This window comes from Aythya ferina, assembly GCF_964211825.1.
Source record: "Aythya ferina genome assembly, chromosome: 6".
NCBI lineage: Eukaryota > Metazoa > Chordata > Aves > Anseriformes > Anatidae > Aythya > Aythya ferina.
The window spans coordinates 11,297,482-11,318,179 of NC_140303.1; the positions used below are offsets into that span (position 1 = coordinate 11,297,482).

General features: G+C 44.9%; 1 protein-coding gene and 1 long non-coding RNA gene across 45 annotated transcripts in view; both read right to left on the reverse strand.

Moving 5' to 3' along the window:
• LRRFIP1 (LRR binding FLII interacting protein 1) overlaps window positions 1-20,698 on the reverse strand; it is a 100,418-nt gene that overhangs the window by 22,470 nt on the left and 57,250 nt on the right. For 12 of the 44 annotated variants that reach the window (XM_084524001.1, XM_084524002.1, XM_084523971.1 and 9 more), the window contains 10 exons: window positions 20,350-20,382; window positions 19,384-19,431; window positions 16,047-16,103; window positions 13,178-13,258; window positions 11,897-11,941; window positions 10,896-10,961; window positions 8,166-8,243; window positions 1,987-2,019; window positions 816-941; window positions 510-581 (listed from right to left, as the gene is read on the reverse strand). In XM_084524001.1, coding sequence (XP_084380127.1) covers window positions 510-581; window positions 816-941; window positions 1,987-2,019; window positions 8,166-8,243; window positions 10,896-10,961; window positions 11,897-11,941; window positions 13,178-13,258; window positions 16,047-16,103; window positions 19,384-19,431; window positions 20,350-20,382 — 639 coding nt within the window. The remainder of the gene's footprint in view (window positions 1-509; window positions 582-815; window positions 942-1,986; window positions 2,020-8,165; window positions 8,244-10,895; window positions 10,962-11,896; window positions 11,942-13,177; window positions 13,259-16,046; window positions 16,104-19,383; window positions 19,432-20,349; window positions 20,383-20,698) is intronic. The other 32 variants (XM_084524005.1, XM_084523986.1, XM_084523984.1 and 29 more) reach the window with 12 other exon arrangements.
• LOC311438934 lies at window positions 3,289-8,157 on the reverse strand. The gene is made up of 2 exons (XR_014694444.1): window positions 7,490-8,157; window positions 3,289-5,905 (listed from the first exon to the last, which is right to left on the reverse strand). It is a non-coding gene; the product is annotated as an uncharacterized lncRNA (long non-coding RNA).

Consider the following 20,698-nt stretch of genomic DNA (forward strand, 5'->3'; position numbering starts at 1 on the left):
AACATTTTGTTACAAGTATTGAGGGTGTTTTCTGTGATCTAAAGATGAAACCCAAATGCCAGTCAGTGCTGCACACGTGCAACTTTCCAAAGGCACGCCAGACCTTTTCAAATGAAAATGTAAGCAGAACATCTGAGCTTTTAAAGTCGTATGATTTTTCATGGTATTGTAGGCCACGTGTTTTATTTTGTCTTCCAATTTTGGGAGGTTTCCTTACAAAGCAATTTAAAAGATAGCAATTTTAATTTGCTAGCAAAACAATTACCTTCTCAAAACAGCAAGACAGACATGCAAGAGTAATCAGCCATCCTTCAGTCCACACTTGGAAGCACTGCTCACCACCTTCAGACACCAGGACAGCTACTTTTTCAGCTAATGAAATGTTTCCACACAGTTTACAACCACCCCCAGAAGAAAAGCATGCAAGGTCAGTTCTAGGTCTCACGCTGGCTCTGTGAATGTTTAGCTGGTGTTAATTACCACACTTCCACTCTGCAGTGAAGCAGTACCTTCATTTCTTTCAGTCCCTGCATGTATCTGCCTTCTACATCCTGAATCTGGTCCTTTAACTCATAGATATCCTGAGAGAAATGGTGAGAAAGGTGAATGATGTTACTGAAACTAAGGGGCAGAAGTACAACTGATACGGAATTATTCATATTTGAGGCTCTCATTTAAATATTTATATCACACGGGTTAAGCAGTCTGATCCCAATCTGAATCCTTGCCAGATGATGAAATTTCTCGGACAGAAGTTTAAAAAATGCCATAGTTAAATGATTCCTAACGGTTTGTGCTGGTTTTAAGAACCTCACCTTTATTTCTCTAATTGACGCCTCCGTATCTGCTGAGATGGACGTATCCCCGCTGCCCCTTCGTGAAGATGTCCCACCTAGAGAAGCTAACGTAGCTGCTGATAAACTCGAGACGGTTCGTGCTCCCTAGAATTACAGAGTTTAAAATGGTTGTAATTTTTTTCCTAGATATATGGGTTTAAAAAAATAATTACACATAACATAGACTGTTGACCTACTGATATAGACAAATGACAAAACATTAATTGTGTTCCTGGGAGTTACAATATTTCTGTGTTAGCTTCAGCAGTCCCAAATTAAAACATGAGGAAAACAGCTAACAGCAATTGTTATCTAGGCATCTAACACAACCAGGGGCAAGTCTGTGGCTTTTAGGTCATCCTAATTCCTCGTTGGCCTCTGGTGCCACAGAAAACATTAGAATTCAGTATTAACAACAAACCCAGGGGAACGGGAGCTGTTGTTGCTCTGCTCCTGCAAGCTCCTCAGCAAGGGAAGGCTTAACAGAAAAGAACCCTTGCACTTCCAAATCATACAAGCTTGATTAAATAACCTCTTAGGAAGAAGAATCAGAAGATCAAGATTCACCAAGGGAAACTAATGAAAAAGATCAGATGTAAACACTTACCTTTGTAACAGCAGTTTGCACAGCTTAGATTTAAGTATTAATTCTAAATTAGATAAAATCTTTAGGGGCTTAGTATCATCTTGCCAGATATTTTTAAGAACTTGCATTATTATATTTTGTGGATGTTTTTTACTACTCTTCAAACTCTTCTTGCTTTCATTTATATGTATTTACTCTGCAGCAGTAGCCTCACTGTTTTTAGAGAACTGAGGGTTCTGCGTGAAGCCAGTTTCCCACTTAATGCAGTATCACTTTGGTGTTTTTATTTGTACACAACACTACAATTAAACCCTACAAACAAAACCAGTATTCTCATGGCTTAGCCTAAAGCAACTTCAGTCAAGTGTTGCTGAATGTCAGTTACAACTTCTGAACATACACATAGGTTTAAAGTTCAATAAATGCAGTAGTAGAAGGTCTGATAATTCAAAGTTTTGCCCCCACAGTAGGCTTCCTAAAAGATTTCTGTAAATTCATGGCAAGTTCTACCTACCTTAAAAAAAAATATAAAAAAATCAGAGTAATTCACAAGATCCTTCTTACCTTCTCGAAGTCTTTTTCTGGCCTTTCCTCTATCTGTAAAACAGAGGTTCAGAAGGAATCATTAGATAACAAAGGACAGGAGAAGGTCCAATGATATCAGAAGGGGAATTCCTAAAACCTTTCAGAGACTTTTCATTAGCAATCTCTATGTGCTCAAAAGCAGCCAGCAATGTCCTAGCTAGCACTTCAGGGCATAAGCCAGGACGAATCACCACGAGTTCCCAAGCAGTACATCGCTCCCTGGAATATATGCATTGATGAAAACCTACGAGGTCTGTAAGATAAGACAGAGGAACACATTTTTCCTTATCTACATCATAGTATTTCAACGTTAAGACAACAGTTATCTGTAGGTTATCAATGAAGGCATATAAATCCTACGTGGATGTGAATGCAAACCTCCAAATCTTTTCCTCTACATAAGAACAACTGTATGCTATCTTTGTATTTGCTTTTATTTTTTTTTTTAAGGAAAACTTAAAACCATGCCTCAACAGAACTCGAAATAGCAATTTACTCAAGTAGAGAAATCATACCATTGTTTAATTGAAGGCTGCAGAGACTTCCAGACCAAGACACCTTCTTGAAGCTGCAGTTTTATGGCCCTTAAATAAAATCAGCTACCTCTGAAACCTACCAGCAGCTCCTTCCCCCGTTCACAAAAGCAAAGCGTCAAGTTCAGTTTGAAGAACCATACTGAACCTGCACTGCTCCCAAAAGGGGAAGAAAAAAACTATGAAAAATGAAGTCTAAAGCTTAAGCCTTCCACTAAGTGTTCTCTTCTCGTGTCAAAGAGCGACTGACTTCAAGCAAAGAGCCCAGCAAGGCCGAGGCTGCAGAAACTGACCCTGAAGCCTCTATGTGGGACCGGTGCAAAGTCTAAATAAACAGCCAGTCTGTGACTTCGGCACTTCCCTGGAATTTACTGATTCAGAAGCTGGATCCTGTGCTAACACTGGCCAAGGAGAAATAAATCAGAGCCAAAGTGGGATTTAGGAGTACAGAAAGTTACCACGAAGCAAGACCTCAATGCTCAGAAGAGAGAGCAAAAACCACACGCAACCTGGGCATCCCTTCAAGATGTTTTCACAAAACACTTTTAAAAAACAAAAGGCTTACCCAGATTGAAAGCCTAAGAGCTAAGAAGAACAGTGGTTGTGAAACGACTGAAAAACCAACACGGATCTGCTCCAGAGGAAGGCAGGGCACTGCTGAGGTTAAGTTAACATGTTTCATTTGAAAGAACACTCAGAAACCTCCATCTCTTTCCAATCAATTAACATTCATCATTTTTTTTTCCCCTTTGAATTCTACAGAGCAATGTGTGGATGACCCTACTTGTCGTGTGTCACACTGCCCACAGGACCCTATTATTTCATGCCAGACAGCTCCAAGGGGTGGATTTGGCAGCCTTCGGGCCCTGCCAAACACCAGGTGGCTTTTTAACAAGAAAGTTGTGGCAGTGCAAACATTGGTGTGTTACTACAGAGCAGTGTACACACACACACACACAGGCCTTTATATCCAGGAATTTATGCCCAGCCTTTTGCAAAGCCTGTGTTATGGGTTTAGGGCACAACTGCAAACACTTGCCTTCAATGATTTGTGGAATGTAGATAGAAAAATGTTTTTGATGAAGAAGAGAACAAATCTTGATATTATTTTAATTATCCATCACCTGAGTTAGAAAAGAGCTTCCATTCACAACAGGGAAAACATTAAAGTTACTGTTACATTACCACGCCTGTGAAGCCTGCTGCACCTTCACTGCAAAACAACCCCTAGCAGTTCCGAGGATGCAATCATTCAAAGGTATTAAGTGACTTTTAAAATCAGTGTGGTTTCAAAAAATTCTAGGAGGTTTCATTTTCCCTGGTGATGCTCTGCTACACGCATCTATTTGGTGCCACGCAACACCCAGGGCATTTCATTTTCTTCTCAGAGGAAGAACCACTGGTGATTTCTTTCAACGTTGATGTTTAAAAAATTGATCTGTTTTATATGAATGTTTTATATAGCTTTCATTCTGCTCTTTTTAAGATTAATGTAGTGATAGCATCACTCCACTGAAGACAGAAATCTCTTTTTCAGCCACCAGAGGGAACCCCAGGTTTTCAGCCTTCAGCCACTCTCCGAGGAGCCCTGTGGCAGATGATCCAGCAAGAAATCAAAGAAAGTTCACGAAGAAATGTTTATTTTTATTTGAAGCCACACAAAATTACGGTCCAAAATGTTTACCTTCCGTATAAACATGCAATAAAGAATATTATGGCAATTACACTGAGAATAACCTCTCTGCTCTCATGGTACTAAGCGTAGCCCTTCATTCGTTTTCTGTGTCAAACTCTAAAAGACTAACAGAATACTTGCTAGAAGAGGAGAAATGAAGAGTAATTCAGCTAATGATACACAACCTTTAATCTAGAGAACATCGTCCTTCTGCATTACCTTCTTCCTTGCCAACAATGTGGGCACTTGGTACTTTGGTATATAAAAACAAAAGAAAAGGATGCAATTTTCAGAGGATCTCCAGCACACACAGCTTTGTTTTGGCAAGGGGACTAGGCTGCTCTTTGTAAAAATAACTACAATGGGATGAGTTCAGCCTCTTCTGAAAGTTTTTCAGGCTAAAAGCCGAGCCACGCTGCCGTCACGTCAGCACTATCAGAGGCTTACCGCAGCTGGAAACTTAACGAGAGCAGAATAATCCTACAAGTCTATATAAGGCTCTATCGCCTATTTTTCCTAGATAATAAAAACATTTTAGCACAATGTTTTAAAAAGTATTTCTCCCTCCTCCACGGGCAGGTTAACCCTTGAGGCTCTTTGCCACCAGGGGATTATCCAGGTCACAGTCCGACTTGAACACCTCCTGCAAAGTCCTGACACCCCGGGACAGTTCTGCATCGCATCCCAGCTGCATCCAGGAGAGAAAAAACATGAATCTTGAAGTCAAAGCAAGAGTCAGGACTCTAGAACACGTTGTCTAGCTTCCAGCCTCCTAAAGCAAGCTCGAGAGAAGCTAAATATGAGATTGCTGCTGCTGTGCGTGCTCCAGTACTGGAACAACGTCAGTGCGTGGCTGCCGCTGTTCAGCTCCAGTGAGGATCTTGCTCAGAAAAGCAAGGTCTTTCTCGTGACATCTATTTAAGATCGTTTCCTGCTCTTGAAATTAAAACTTAGCCCACACCAAAGACAAGTTATTGCAGTGGGTAGTGCTGAGCAGAGGCTGGTATCTGCAGGGATGGGAACTAAAAAAGCAGCACCGCAGGCAGCCCACACAATCACAGCTTTAGCCCTTCGTTTGGCTCGGCTGGGGCACCCAGCAGCACAGGGCTCCTGCGTGCTCTCCCAGTCACAAGAGCCACCTTCACACCAGCAATAAGCCTTTAAAATCCTCCCTCCAGTGCTACAGGACACAAGCCTCATGTAAATCTTTACATTCTGGCTCTATCTCAAATACAGAAATGCTTGCTTTTTGCTACCAGCTTATTGATTTGAGGAAAAAAACCTCCAGCAGTTCGCATTAAAAAGCTCATCTCAGTAGCTCAGGCACAAAGTTTACCTCCACCTGTACAGGAGGGACTGATGCTGTTCTCAGTAGTCCTGAGATCTGCGTTTAATAGCAAATATAATGCTTAAATATTAAACTTGACACATCCACTTATCTGTTACAGGAGCAAGGGCAGCAGACAGCGATTACTGGTGGGAATAATGGGAAAAATGTTCAGGCACTGCACCAAAAATCAAACGTCAAAGTTGAGGCAGGTGTATTTACATCTTGTGTTTAAGCATCTTCCTGGCCTTTGCTGTGCTATGAACAGCACAGCACAAACAGGAGCACAAGTCAGCAAAGCTGCGTGCAGCAGGTAGGACTCCTGTTCATCAAAAAGCTACAGTGACAGAGGGAGAAGCAGTTCTGGAAAAAAAAAAAAAGATTTAAGGGCTGGAGTGACAGGATATCACAGGCTTTAATCTAGAAAGTTAGGCTGACAAGTTCTTTGTTCTGTATATCTAATTTCTCACGACAGTTAATCAAGCTAGGGAACTGTTTGGTTTTGGTTTCATTTGTCCCATAGCACCCAGAACCACAAGAAAATCATTAACTTTCAGTGTTAAGCACTCCTAATTTTTATTACAGTACACAGAGTTTTTTTAAACTATCAAGTGACATAAGCTTGCTGGGAATCCAGCTTTTTCAACCCACCAGATACTCCCCTTTCCTTCCTCCTCCGCCAGCCCTTTAAGAAGTAAACTTGGAGTCAACTCTCTAAGCGTGTAAATGCCAGAGCATATCTAAAGCAGAACCACGAAAGCATATGGCTTGATATATCAAGGGAGGGAACAGCTCATTTTTATGGGCTGGCGATAATTAAATACTGCTACAGACCCAAACAATCACATTTTTCCACTCAGAAGTTACCGTGGTTGCCCAAGGAGGTCTTTATTCTTCTAGGCAACCCGAGCAGATGACATTTTGGGACCGTGCGAGTGGCAGCGACACACTGCTAAGCCAGCTGAGAAGACAGGGCTCAATTTCAGCACCCCGCTGCCAAGCCCGAGCACACCACTGGACCGAGGCACTGCTTAATGTAGGTGGAATAAATAAAAACGGGAGTCAAGAGGTGCTGCAGTGACCTAGTGCACTAACTCGGAGGTGGCTTTGCAGTGAAGCTGTGGTGGCTGTAGGGTACCAGGTTCATTCTGCAGGAGGTGGCTCGGTGTCCCTACAGCCCTGTACCTTCGGGAGGATTGATGTCCCTGCAGCCCTGTGCCTTTCAGACCTGCTGACGTTAACGCTCTGCCGTGCTGACACAGCCGGCCTTCCCCACCCACGTGCGTGCAGCCAGGCCAAGTCGTAAGCAGAGAACGAGAGGACAAAATCCCCTACAGCTCCCAGAAGGGGCGAGCTGCGTTTTGTTCTCACCACAAGCAACCTGCACTCATGACTCAGGCTGAGCACAAAACACACGCAGTGGAAGCCAGTGTTAATGTAAAGGTACCCAAGCCTTACGCTTCAAGGTCTTTAATGAAATAAATCCCTGGTTATCCTAATTATTTTTTGCCTTGGGGATAACTGAAATTCAGTTTGCAAGGCCATTTAGGAAGAACTTCCATGTTCTGCCTTGCGGTACAGCTGAAGATACAGACTGCAAGAACTCAGAGCTCCCTCAGACTCGGGGACTAATTAAAATATTGATTTATTTTTATCTCACCAGCTGCCACATGTTACCTGATAAAAATCAGGAAGAAAAAAATATTAAAAAGCAGATGTACCCTTGCCTTTAAGGAAGACATCAACACTTTTCTATCAGTTCCTATTGCTTTTGCTCAACCCAGTTTATTCAGCATCTTTCTCCCCCAGAAGGACGGGGCTCACTCGATGAGCTGAAGGCTTCCCTGCACCCTGCCTGATGACAAACGTGATGGGGGACATCAGATACGAACTGCAGGCCGGGTGTTACTGCAGAGGAACGCTCTGGATTTCCACGCTGCACCTTACCTTGCTGCATGCTGCCGTAGCTTCGGGTATCCAGATATTCCTTTTTAATTACTCCTCAAGGCACCATTTACAGCACTTAAGTTCCAGCCCCTCAGCAAAGCGAGCAGTGCAGTGGGATGTTATGACTAAAGAGGCGCTTTGTGCGTGTTAATTTATGGTATCGCCCTCTCCATCTTGGTATAGACCAGTTTACTGTAAGCTTTTTTACTGTGCCTGGTAAGCTGCAATCCAACAAACATGCTCAGGTCCAGCCTCCGGATAGCCCTGCAGCAACACCACCACACCAAAATACTGCTGAACGGAGAGAAACCTGAAGGCTGCAGGGAGATTTAGGGCTTCCTGATTTTCATAGCCAAGTGACATAGAGTCACCCATCAACAGTGTGCAAACTTTTGCGTAAAATGCTTGCCAATGTGCTTTAAGCTCAGTAATTTCTACACAAATACTGTGTTTTTACAGTAGAGGTACAATCCAGGTTCGTGTGACTGATAATTTTTTAATTATTTTTTGAAATTTCTCATCTTGTTCATCCTTCATTGTCCCTAGCATAGCCTAGATAGCCCAATTAATACAGGCAGAAACAGTCTTATGAGCGACAGTGACCTCTTTGTACAGAAAAGACCTTGAAGAAGAGAAATTAAGCAGTGTAGGAACAAAAGAAAATAGAGGAGCTCACCACAGGACTGGCTCGAGCAGAGCTGGCTCTTGAGGATGCCCGAGATCCTGACCCAAGGTAGCAGCTGTACTCTGAAGGCTGCCGCAGGTGAACCAGGAACAGCAAGCAGAGAAGAGAGAAAAGAATTAGGATTGGGAAAGGAAGCAAGAGAGGATTGCATCTGAAGTTAGTTATGAAAACGGTTACATGCAGCTGAACAAAGGAAGAGCAGTTAAAGGTCAGAGAACAGACACTTCAGATGTTATTTTAAAAAATAAGGCAAGCAGTACTTCTAGTTGATGAACCCTGTAAAGAGCTTTGATTTAATATAAGAAATGGCAGAACACAGAGTAATTTTTATTTAAATATCTTAAGACAGCAGTCACAAATCAGAAACCTCTCAATTGCTACACAAAAGGCTCGATCCTACCACTCTGCAGGAGTGTCGAGGCTCTCCGGTGAGCCTTCTTCAACATTGCACACACAAAAGAAATCTATGCTCCAAAAGCCAAAGCCAAAACCACCTCATCTACGTGGTGCTTAGAGTCCAAACAGAGCCCATCTCAGAGGCTGAACGCCCTCCTGACCGTGCAGCACCTGCAGCCCCCCTCTGCTGCCATTTTAAGCCTTTCAGGCCAGTATCCGAGCAGCTGAGCTGGGGCTGACAAGGGCAAGGAATGCGTACACGCTGCTCTGCTTCCTGAGATCACAACGCCGTGGCAGCAGAGAAGGGAAATGAAAGTTTAAAGCATCAGAGACACGGCCCTGGGACTTAGCGTGGCAGTAGGTTTAGAACCACTCCCTGCGTGTTCACAGGCCTCGGAGCAGCAGCTTCGCACTCAACCTTGTACTGAAACGTATTTTATAGAAAAACGCAGGAGCTTGTATGAAGTTTGATTCATTCAGAACAGACACGAGTTAAAGAAGTCACTGGATGTTTACCAGACAGGTTATTTTTCCTATTAGTACTACCTCAAGGCAGTTGTGACCAGAGCCTTTGCAAAGGGCCATGTTGCTGCACCAAAACTTGTGCAGAACCTGGCACGGAGACAAGGAAGGAGGCAGCTCGGGGCCAGGAGCAAGCACGAGGAACTCCTCAGCAGCTTCAGTTGTGCTGCTGATGACCTCAGTGAATTTATTTTAGTCATTTGTGTCAGGGATATGAGAACACTGCAATCTGAAGACCTCTCTGACTGTTTATACGTGTGTACTCTTACCCTGTTTTTTTAGGGTTTCTTCCATTGAGCTATGTGGCCGCTGTGGGAATCCCCCAAAACTCCCCAGCTGCCCCGAGACACCCAGGCCCCCACCAGCTACTGGAGGACTGATTTCAGTGATTGTAACCACGCTAAGAAAGCGGCTCATATAAATGAAAATTAAGCTTGCAGTACCAATAAGTGGTACCAGAGGAAGCAGGACATAACCCCAGCTCCAGCGCAGCCACCAGCTCGGTTCCTGCCACTGGAACAGGCCGGAGGGTGACCCAGCCCCGTCCTCAGCTGTCCTGCATCCACTGACATCAGCTCCTCAGCTGCTGAGCTTCACGTCGGAGCTGAGAAAAAGCAAAATTTGGCACTACATCCCGCAAGTCACCCCTTTTTTTCAAATCAGAGCCAATTCAACTCAAAGCCCCTCCTTGCCCCCTTCAAAGCCACAAGCTTTTGACCTTACAAAAGCCGCAGTTGTGACGAGGCCGTTCCCTTGGAGGCAAAAACCTGGTGGTCCAGCTCTTCCTCGGGCAGGCACCAGACACTGGAAGAGGCTGCGCCGTGCCTGGGCTCCCGAGCATCCTTTCTGCAGCCTTCCCTGCTCAGCTCACTGACAGGGGCTGGGAAAAAGTCTTCAAACAGCTCTTGGGCTCAGAGCCCGCTGTAAATGATTTCTCCCCAAAGCAGAAGCGAATCGTCTGGGCCTCTGAGAGACTTGTGGAAAACACGGGAAGACAGCCCGTACAAACAGAGGATTACAACCAGCTCGGCACGGCGTTAACCAGCAAATTCACGGGACTGCAGGCTGCCAGAGCAGCCCAAACAGATAACTATCAATGGGTTTCACAAGACAGCCAGAAACACAAACAAGGCAGCGCTGGGAACCAAAAAGCCACGCGAAGCTTGAGGGCAGCAGCAGGATGCACGGCACGGCTCAGGAACCTGGGGCTCAGGGAGCATTCTTCAAAGTTGGTTTCCTCCTCCACACTAATATAATTGTAATTTTTTAAAAAAATATTATTTTTCAATTAAATTAACATCACCGCTTTGTTCTGGGGGCTTTTTGCTGTTCGGGTCTTGGTGGTTCGTTTTACTTCCCTCTGGGATATAAACCCCAGTGACAAAAGCAAGCCGGCCGTACGCTCACACGGCTCCTGCACTTCACGTTAATGAAGTGGCGCTGGGGAACCCCTTCCTTTTTTAACCTACATAAATCCCCCTCTGCAGAAGACAAAGTTGCAGAGAGGGAAGGGACTTTCCGGGCTCTTTCTAAGGTATTTTATCAGGAAATGAAGCGAAAAGGCAGAGCTGAGCTGCCCTGGCTGCAGGGGCTGGGCTCTGCCTGTGCCACCCGGAGCCAGTCTCGGAGCGGCGTGGGTCAGGATTTAGGATTTGATGGTAACAGTGCTCGTTCCTACAGCAGGCTACGATCTGTCACAGGCCATCTGAAATGCTCTCAGCCCAGAAAAAGTCTGCGTTCTGGTAAAAACGGGTTAATGGAGGACAGAGACACGACAACAGGGAAATGCAGAAAACAGCTTACAGCACGAGAACTAGAGGCACTATACCGACGGCTCCCACTGTAAACGCTCTCGTCATACACAGACGCCTACAACCAAAAGACAGAGTCAGAGCAGGAGCGGAAGACCTACTTTCGGGTTTTGCAAACTCACAAGGTGCAGGGCACGGGGAAACGAAGGGCACGGGCAAGTACGGGGACATCGCCCCCACACAAGCACGAGCAGCATGCAAGTGAAGAACTGGCGGAGCTGTGCCAGGCACGTGCAAACCCCCCGTGCCCCCCACCCATCGCCCCCTCATGCATTTCCAGCAGCTCCCCCACTCGCCGCTTCAACTGGTAACCTTCCCTCCGACCAAACTGGCGACATCAATTCTTAAATGGCTGAAACGGGTTTGATTTGCGCTTCTGGGGGCTTGTAAAATGTGGGAAAAACTTATGCCAGATGAACCCCACTTCGTAGCCAATTTCCCCAATTAATCTAAAGGGAGGAAGATGCATGATGCATATTCCCAGACAGCCGTCCGCCTCCAGTTTACCCTGCAAGTGTCTGGCTCGGGAAACACAGAGGGAGGAGGAAATTCTGCCCTTAAGTGGTGAGAATTGAAATGAGCTTCTCTCGGCTTTGAAGTTTGCACAAGAACAGTGGAATTTGGAAGTTTTGAAGCAGACTGTTGTCAGCTGCTACCCCAGCAGGAAGAATTGATGTTGCCTCTCTCTGGCCTGCTCCTGCTTGCCCTGGGTAGTATGCCAACACGAAGATGAAGGTCTCCATCCAAAGAGAGGTCAGCAGGAGCATCACACACCCCTGGGCACTGCTTGCACAATGCCAACAGGGGTCAAAGGAAAGGGTCAGCAAGCCCCCGTCTGTACAAACAGCATGGCACGCGTGCACTCGGGTGGATCAGACAGGAGGCACCAGTGTGGAAAACATGGGTCCGAGGAGAACGACAGAGGTTACAACGAAGGCATGGCTGAAGGCGAGCAGCTTCAGCGCTTGTGTTTAGAGCAGGAGCACCACAAACCCTGTAACTTCTGGCTGGCAGGGCATCGCTGTACAGCAAGGAGGGCTGAGGAAGACAAGCACAAAACTGTTTTTTTGCATAGAAAATGGAACACGAAACAGGAGGCCTAGAGCAGAATTAACAAGCCTGGCAGAAGACTAGGATTAAAACACTGCAGCAGAAGGAAACCCGGTATAAAGAATGTTAGTCAGCTGTGCCATAAAGGCATTAGATCTCATCTCGCACAGACTAAGAATACCAAGCAGACGTGTGTTTCCTACAGGAAGGGAGGACACCACGGTATACAGAAACACAAGAGCTTGATTTCATTGTAGGTTAAGTTGTTATCATCTCCGACACATTTGTGTGCAGCAGACAGGGTGTTTCTCCTCACTTCAACCAAGGGCAGAAAAAGAGCTACGTGCACAGGCAGAAAGGTTTAAAGATACACACTTTAAAGATCACCTCTTGCAGATTTTGTTATTAAACCAAAGGGCAGAGAAGACCCAAGTTGCTCCAGACCAAGTGACGGACACTCAGCTCAGCACACCACACCCCAAGTGATTTGTTAGTGCTCATCTCTTGCACGATGCAGGGATTCAGCTCGGAAAGCACACACGGTGCTGTAAGTAGGTGCAGGCAATACTCCAGCAGCAGTGCCCAGCTTGTAGGGGCACGTTCCCACAAGCCACCCCGATCCCATGCCGGTAGGGATACCATGGTGAGCCTGGGGACACCACGGACCCGGTGACACCATGGGTCCAAGGTCCCCTGTCCCACCAGGCAGGACAGGTTGCACGGGCCCCAGCCATGTGCAGAGGACAATCCAACCTCTATGGGGACTTTAAAGCTTTGGGGTTTTCATCCAGCTGTGACTTGCTTGCTCGTCCTATCTTAAAGGCCTTAAGCTTGCCTGGCAGGCAAGGTGAGCAGAGCAGTTGCCCCAGATCGAATAAGGAACTTGCGTCAATTTAGATTTCCCTTATTTTTTTCCAGCCCAATTTATTTAGGCCAAAAGCAAGCAAAGTAACTGCAGGAAAGGGAGGAGCACCAAAGGAAAACTGTCTGCCCCTTTGTAAATGGCTTTCCATTACTCGCTCCAACCTTAAACAAAAGGTCTTCTTCAGTTTGGGGATTTCTTTTTTTTTTTTTTTTTTTTTTTGGTTGTCGAAGTTTTGCTAAGAAGAGCTACAAAGACTCTTGACAACTGGTCCAGATTTGCTCCTAACTACGAGAGGTTGTATTATCCAAATGACATCACAACAAGAAGTCCAGGCCAAGCAAAACCAGGGGGCAACAGACCAAATTTCCATTTTGGGAGGAAGGCTGAGATGTGGAAGCATAGCCAGGGTTGTGGAGGCCCAGGTCGGGATAGTAGGAAGCCTGCATTGACAACAAGCAAAAAAAAATCAGAACTCAGTAACACGAAGGGCTTCAACCTCCTTTAAGTGGGGAGCAAAAAGTACATGAGGAGCTTATAAACAGCAAGAAGTCAGTCCTCACTGATGCAAAAAGAAGATAAATGCATTAAGAAAATTGCATTAAAGGTATGAGGAGATGTGAAAACCATGTGCCCTTCCCATTTGTACAGCAGAGATTTCCTTACAACAGACAGAGCCTTCCTCCAGCCCTACAGCACCTTATGCAGAGGATACCTGGCTGATTTGTCTTCCATTGAAGGGTTCAAAGCCTTGAGCTCCTTCCTCCCTCCCACCACTGCAGCCCCTAAGACAACATGCTGTAAGGGGATGGTCTGGGGGGGCTTAAAAGATTGGACATGTTCTCCAAAACATGGATGGAGCTCCTTGTGAGTTGAGCCAAGTGAAGGAGTGTTTAGCAGCATACTTCCAACGCCTGTTTGACTTCCAGTGCCTGTCTGACACCACCTGTTTTTACAAGGCACTGGGAACCTTATCTGTCAGGCATCATTCATTCTGGATGCACCATACCTAAAAAAATAGCAGGTTTCTGCTTTACAGGATTTTTTTAGGCAGCAATATGCCATGAACAACTTACATTGCCTTAAACATCCATTTTTAAGGTGCACAGATATTCACATTTGCAAACCAAGGACTGTTTTTGGCGAGCCCTGACCGACCCCAGCAGCAGTACTGGAGACAAAGCAGACATCAGCTCCGCTTCCAAACGTGGGAACTGCAGCAAGCTAAAGAAACCTCTCCCCTCTTGCTGCTGGATGTCTGTCACTGCTGGCAAACAGATGTGTGGATTAAACGCTACACCTGCAGGTGAACAGGGAGGACGGGTAACGGGCCAGCCTCGAAAAGCTAAATCTCTTCCTACCCCATTATTCTTCCTGCAGAGCAAGGCTTTCACTCAGAAGAAATCTGAGCACGTTGTCCTGAGCTTAAAGAAATGATTTTCATTCCTGCCTAGCGAGCCTGTAACCTATGCACAGGGTGTTGTTCACTTCCAAGGAATGAACCTGCCATCCGGCAAGCCCTGGGTACAAAGGCAGCCCGATTGCCAGGCACACGTTGCTCCATTTTCCTAGAAGGTTGGGAACAGCGGTGACAGCAGGCTCAGCGATTCCCACACTCCGAAGCTCTGCCTCTTCTCAGCTTTTCTGTTGTCACTTCGTCAATCTTCAGTTAGGTCTGGGGCTTTTGGAGAGAGCAGTCCTAAAGGTGAATGTCAGCCAGACCAGCAACATCTGGTTTGGGATTTCCAGCTATTCCAAGTCACCTCTAAACTCTTGTTCACCTTCTAAATGAAGATTAATCTGAAATACACTTAGTAATGAAAACAAGGAGCTAACGATGCTGCCATAATTCTGCTCTACGTACAGTTAAGCCTCCACGCTTCAAACCCTAATGCCAAGAGGATTTTAAATTATTTCAGTGGAAAGCAACCCACTTCTTTTCCCTGGATGACTTTCCTACAGACATTTTGCTCTTGAGCAGGACGCAGAGCTCTGGAGTATCTCACCAAGGAGTGAGAACACCGTTTGTCAGAAGCACTGCAGAATAAAGTTCCTTCAACTCAAACAGGTCAGCAAGAGTGCCAACAGCAGGACACGCTGCTTTCTTAAGAGCTTAAGCAACACTATTTCATTTTCTCTCAGCCACATGCACAAGCTAAATGCACAAAACCGTATGGAAGCACAAGCTAAGTGGCCATAAAGCACACGGTCCCGTTTCACTATTTATACAAGTGCCCGTGTAACTTCACCAAGCAACCCATTGAAACCTGCTGAGACACTTAGCTAAAGGAAGTCTTATAAAAGCAGTTTATTTCCCCCTGAACACCGAGCTTCAGTCTGCATACCCTTAATATTGCTTTAAAAGCCTTGATAATGTAAAGATCAGCAGGCTCCGTACTGTAGCCAGGCAAAAAGCCCAGAGCAGTTCCCCTTCCTGCCCCAAAAGGGGCTCTGCTTGAAACAGCACCTTGAAGGGTTTTGCCCATCAGCTGACCTTTGACAGAGCAGGACAATCAGTCCCTGTAATTGCCACAAAACCCTTGTGCTGGATCAGAAGGGAACACCGTGAGCCACGGGCGTGCACACAATGGAGTTAATCATTAAGCTTTTGTCACGGGAATATTTCTGGAAATGAAGCCCATCAGCGGTGCACAGTTAAGCAGGAACACCACCACTGGCTGGCCACCTCCGGGGGAGCTGCCAGAAACCCTAGAATGAGGTTTATAAAGGAAAAAAAAAAGTATTGTGTTAAGCAAACTTCACATAAACAACATGAATTTGGGGAAAATGTTAAAGCCCAAGTGCTCTGTGCATGCGCAGTACTCCCCGTGGCTTGGGAGCCCCAGTGCTGGAGCACGATTTGGGCATGTTGCAGGAGCTGGGAAAGTCACAGCACACGGAAACCCTCTGTGCCAGGGTCATATATTCAAAATATTGAAATATTGCTGGCAATCACATTTGGGTGAGGCTGAACTGTGACACGTTAGGCAATGCCAGCTTCCAAGTCCTATTTGTGCCAAACTCAGACACTTCCCGCCCTACTCATGGCCTAATTTTGCTGGTTTTTATTTTTAAAACAGCTTCTTGCTGCACCTCTGCGCCTGAAATTGCAAAAGCCACAACACGCAAGACAGGCAAAACCTGCTTTACCACAGAAAAGAATTTGCTAATTAGATTTAATCCCATTAAACAGTGCAATAGATTGTATAGCAACAGAAATCAGCTACTAACCCTGCTAGATTTTCTACTCTGGGACGATCCGTACGCGTCTTCCTCATAACCATTAGTCTGTTGTGGAAAGAAAGGAAAAGGAAAAAAAAAAGAGAAGAAAACTGATGCAGACCCCAAAGCCAGGATTTTGTGATAACCATCGTTTACGAGGGGCAAAGGCAGGGACAGAGCTTTTCAAAGATACACCAGGAACAGGAGAAGTGCAGATCTAGGTCATGCTTTCAAACACGAGGATATGAACATTTGTGTCTGTCGCTATCTGTAAGCCAGCCAAAAATGTCAAGGATACTCCTGCTTGCCTTTTTTGACCCTTTTTTTTCTTCTTGTTAAGACAAACTTCTGCTTCCCTTGTTATTATGGCTCTGTAACACCTGTACCTCTTCAAACTCTTTGGGGAAGGGAACGCAGGATGAAAGGGGAACACTAGGGATGAGAGGATAATAAAATACATTTAAAACTGTAGTTTCTAATACCTCTGGCAGCTGAGCAACTCGAAAGCATCAGATTATAGCTAAAAACTTAATATTAAGCTTACACAATAAAGAAACTCAGTTTAGGAGACACACGATGCTCCGTGAAATCTCTTTTTAGCTTTCCCAAATCTCATCAAAATTAACCCCTGCCAGCGGGGTTAATTTTCCATCTGCCACGTGCCAGCATTTTGTATGGCAACCCACAGACCACCAAGGGGTTTTAGTTGGTTCAGCTGTCCCCTGCCACGCTCAGCGGCCTGTTTTGTTGTCCTATGTGAGTTTTCTCTGAACACAGAAGACACAAACGTGCTCAGGAGGAGTGATTTACAAGCAGGGCTGGGTATTTCAAGTCAACAAGAGCAGGGCAGAAGGTTGGGAATAAAAAATAAAAATAAAAATCAATACAACACAGATTGTTCTTAGTCTGGAAACACGTTTGAAGAAGTGATTATAGACCCAAAATACCTCAACAGATAGCATTAAGAGCTCAGATTTCCCAGCCAAGTCCCCATCCTGGTATCACTAAACAACAAAACCTGGTTTATTGAACATTAAAAATTAGCAAGTTCTCCGTGATGTTGTGTTTTCTTTGTTTAAAGTGGAAATTTGATCGGAATTTCTATTCCAAGTTAAACTTGAGTCTAAATTGTATTGCATTCCTGAAATGAAAGCCCACTAAGCCAATTATGAGCCAATTTTCAAGCAATACGTATAAATCATATGCTACACAGTGGCTTTCATGAAAGAATTAAACAAGTTTAGAAACCCCCTGAGATGCAAGCTCATAAGACAAGGCCTGGGCAAAGCTTAGGATTCTCCACTGAAATGCAATGTTGGTATCACAAATGGAGGGCCACTGCCCAGTTTCCATCTTTCAACAGTCTGGAAACACTACCAGCCATCCTACACAGCCTTTCCTGGCTTTATTACCTTCTTCAGGCCCCACCAATCTGTCTAATGCTTTCCTAAAAATGGTTAAAACAGTGCCTCAGGAGCTGAAGGCAAGGATCCCAGCCCCACGTGGGCTGATGACCACCGCTGTTCCTTTTGTTACTACACCGAGGAATGAAGTTCATCTTTTTTTCAACAAGGCAATCTTGACCAAATGTAACCTCTTGGATCATTATCTGAATGACTGCTATGCACAACTCCCTAGTTAACATTAGGGTATTTAATTCCCCAGTTTGTAAGATGTTTCTCATTTATTCCTACCATTCTTCACTTTTGGCAACTTGTCTCCCACTCGCCATCGGTATTTTTTATCCCAGCCTTGCAGGAAGCCCCCTTTACTCCCTGAATGTAGACAAGTAGGCACTACGGACTCCCAGAGAACCCATTTCCCCTTTGAAACTCCACGATGCTGTCTTAGAAGAGATCAGAGGAGATCCCTTCCAGCTGTCACTGTTTTCAGCAGGATTATTTTTCAACTAACTGCATTTCTTTTACAAGAACTTGGTCTTGGCAAACATTTCGCTCAAGAATGTTAGGCAGAAGCATACCAAAAGCCTTGCAGTCACGTTGTAGTCTCATCCAGCGCTCTTCCTTTATGCCCTTAGATAATTCCCTTGCTTAGGGAAATTATGTTGAATTGACACGATTCATTTTTCACAAATCCAGGTTAAGTGCCTACCACTTCATGAGACACTTCTAAACATAGCTAATCTAATTTGCCCTATTATCCTTTACATTTTAAACTGAAGCTCCCCAGTTCAGGTCATTTCCTTTATTTCCTTCGCCACTATGACCACTGTCCCCTCCTCTCCAGCTCAGATTTTTGAAGGCAAATGCTCCAGATGTAGCATTTCAGACAAGCTCTGCAAGGTGAGCTTTATCAGATCTTGCTAACCTTTGTACTATGCTATACTAACATGCTAAATATCTGATCAGAACCTTTATGAAGACCGAAACAAATAGGGTGGCAAACTGGGGAGGCCGAAATATTGTTTTATTTGTTGTCATTTCAGAACTATGCAACTGACCCTACTAAATGTGCATTTGACCCTACTAAATGTGCAGTGCTTTAGGTGCAGCTGCCAGTAAGGTACTGCTGGTACAAAGAATTACCTTCAGATTGCCTTAGAAACTCTAGTGCTGCTCACCAGCCTACAATAAACTAAGGAAGTGTCAAAGTGTCTCTGCACTGAAGGAAAGCATGTAATTACAGTAATTGCCCTTGGAAACAGGCAGCTGAATTCTCTTGGTATTTCATCATCTCAGCAGACAGCACCTACCTGGCTGAAGGCGCTGCCGCTCGCAATGTGCTGTGCTGAACAATTAACATCCCGATCTGAAAGGCGCTCCGAGATCTGTTCTGACACAAGGCGCTACTGACGGTGAGACAAAGGCAGCATTTAAGCAAGCTGCCTCAGCCTCCTGAATATCGTTTCCTCAGTTCAAGCTTCAGCACTCCTACCAGACGTAGCATACATCGAATCTGAAAATGTGCTCTTGAAGTATTGCTGAACTACTAGTTACACAAATGTTGCTATAAATCAGGGCTAACCTCTTACTTTGAGACATGAAAAACATTACTACTCCTTAGATGAAAAGATGCAGCCTCTATTATATGTATTTTTCTAGCAATATTACTTATTTCAGTGCTATGTTAAAGCTCGAGTTTGGTTTTGAGTTTTCCAAGAGGCTCTTTAGGTACAACACCAAGATCAGTGTTGGGCTTATGCTACATTTTGTGGATAAAGAGATTCTTGGTATTCATGCAGACCCAACCAGGCCTTGAGTTACACCGTATCCTTGACATTAGGCTGGGGAGCTCTAAGAGCCAACATGCTTGCACATATCCTCTGGTCCCATACACATTTACGTTGTGTATGTAAAAACCTCAGACAGACGGTTGAGATACATACTGCTTTGGAGTAGTTCTTCCTTTTGGTCCTCTCATTCTCTAATCCAGCCTGCAGTGAGATTAAGAATGCAGGGTGAAAAGATCAATGAATTTATGTGCACACATCCAGAGCCAGGCATGCATACCACCGAGCAAAACCATCAGCCCAATACTCCTCCAGCTCTGCAGAGCATGGCTCAGTAAGCACATATGAAAAAAATCAAATCTCAACTCAAACGACCGGTTATTAACGGGTATTGTTAAAAGTGATGATAGTACTGTTAAATTTAGTAGCCACAGTTAAAATTATTCATGCTTGATGGGTTAAGTCAATTAATTGAGCTACCAGCTGTCTATACTTACTACATCAATAGATCCATGCAAAATCCAAATGTGTTTGAACTATTTTTGTATATAGGTCACTCAAACAGATTCATTGCATCTCTAATCTGAAATAGGGCAGGGAATGAAGGAGAGTAAAAAAAAAAAAAAGCTAGAGAGCCTATAAAACTGCTCTCCAGGCTGCTTTCTGCAGAAACAGAGACCTCCGTTTCAACACGGTACCAACACTAGACAGCACTGCTAACACTAGGAGGACATTTAAAGATCTGAGCTTCAAGTCCCCATCTTCATCCTGGTCCTCCAAGAGTCAGATCTGTGCTAGGAGGTTTCTGAGGGTTCTCTCTTTTTGGGTTTATGCTGACATAAATCTAGATAGAGCCAGTCAGATGATGGACAGAGTAACAGAGAAATAAAAGCTTCTGTCTTGTCTTATGATAACTACTGAACTGGACTTGATTCGAATCTCCCTGGTGAAGGGGGTGTGTGCATCCCAATGGTAGGCAAAGGGTCTTCCCACTGGGACCACAAACTGCCTCAGGATCATTTTGGAGCATCCCTTATCTTATGTGAGCTGTCACAGTTGAGGTTAGTTCCTTCTTGGCAATTAGTTTTTAAACACACGCTGCAACTTTCAGACTAATCTCACCACTGGATAGGCGCTGGCATACTCCAACTGAGACTGTCAAGGCATGGGAGGAAAACAAAACATCAGAAGGCAAGGGAAAACACTAAAGCAAGCGGTGGCAATCAACCCCCTCCACCCCCCTACAGCAAGAACAGAGATTTAAATCCCACATAAGTAATTCTGATAACTCCGGACTTCTTGCACAAAGCCAGAAGTCAGGAACTTTGTCAAGTGGCCAAAACAGGGCAACATGCAAAAGCTCCATCACAAGTGACTAATTGCAGCAATATTTCACACTGGACAGCCTCGCACAAGAGACAGCCAGCTGAGAAGTGGGAAAACAAGGACACTTGCAGTGGAAAAGTGACTG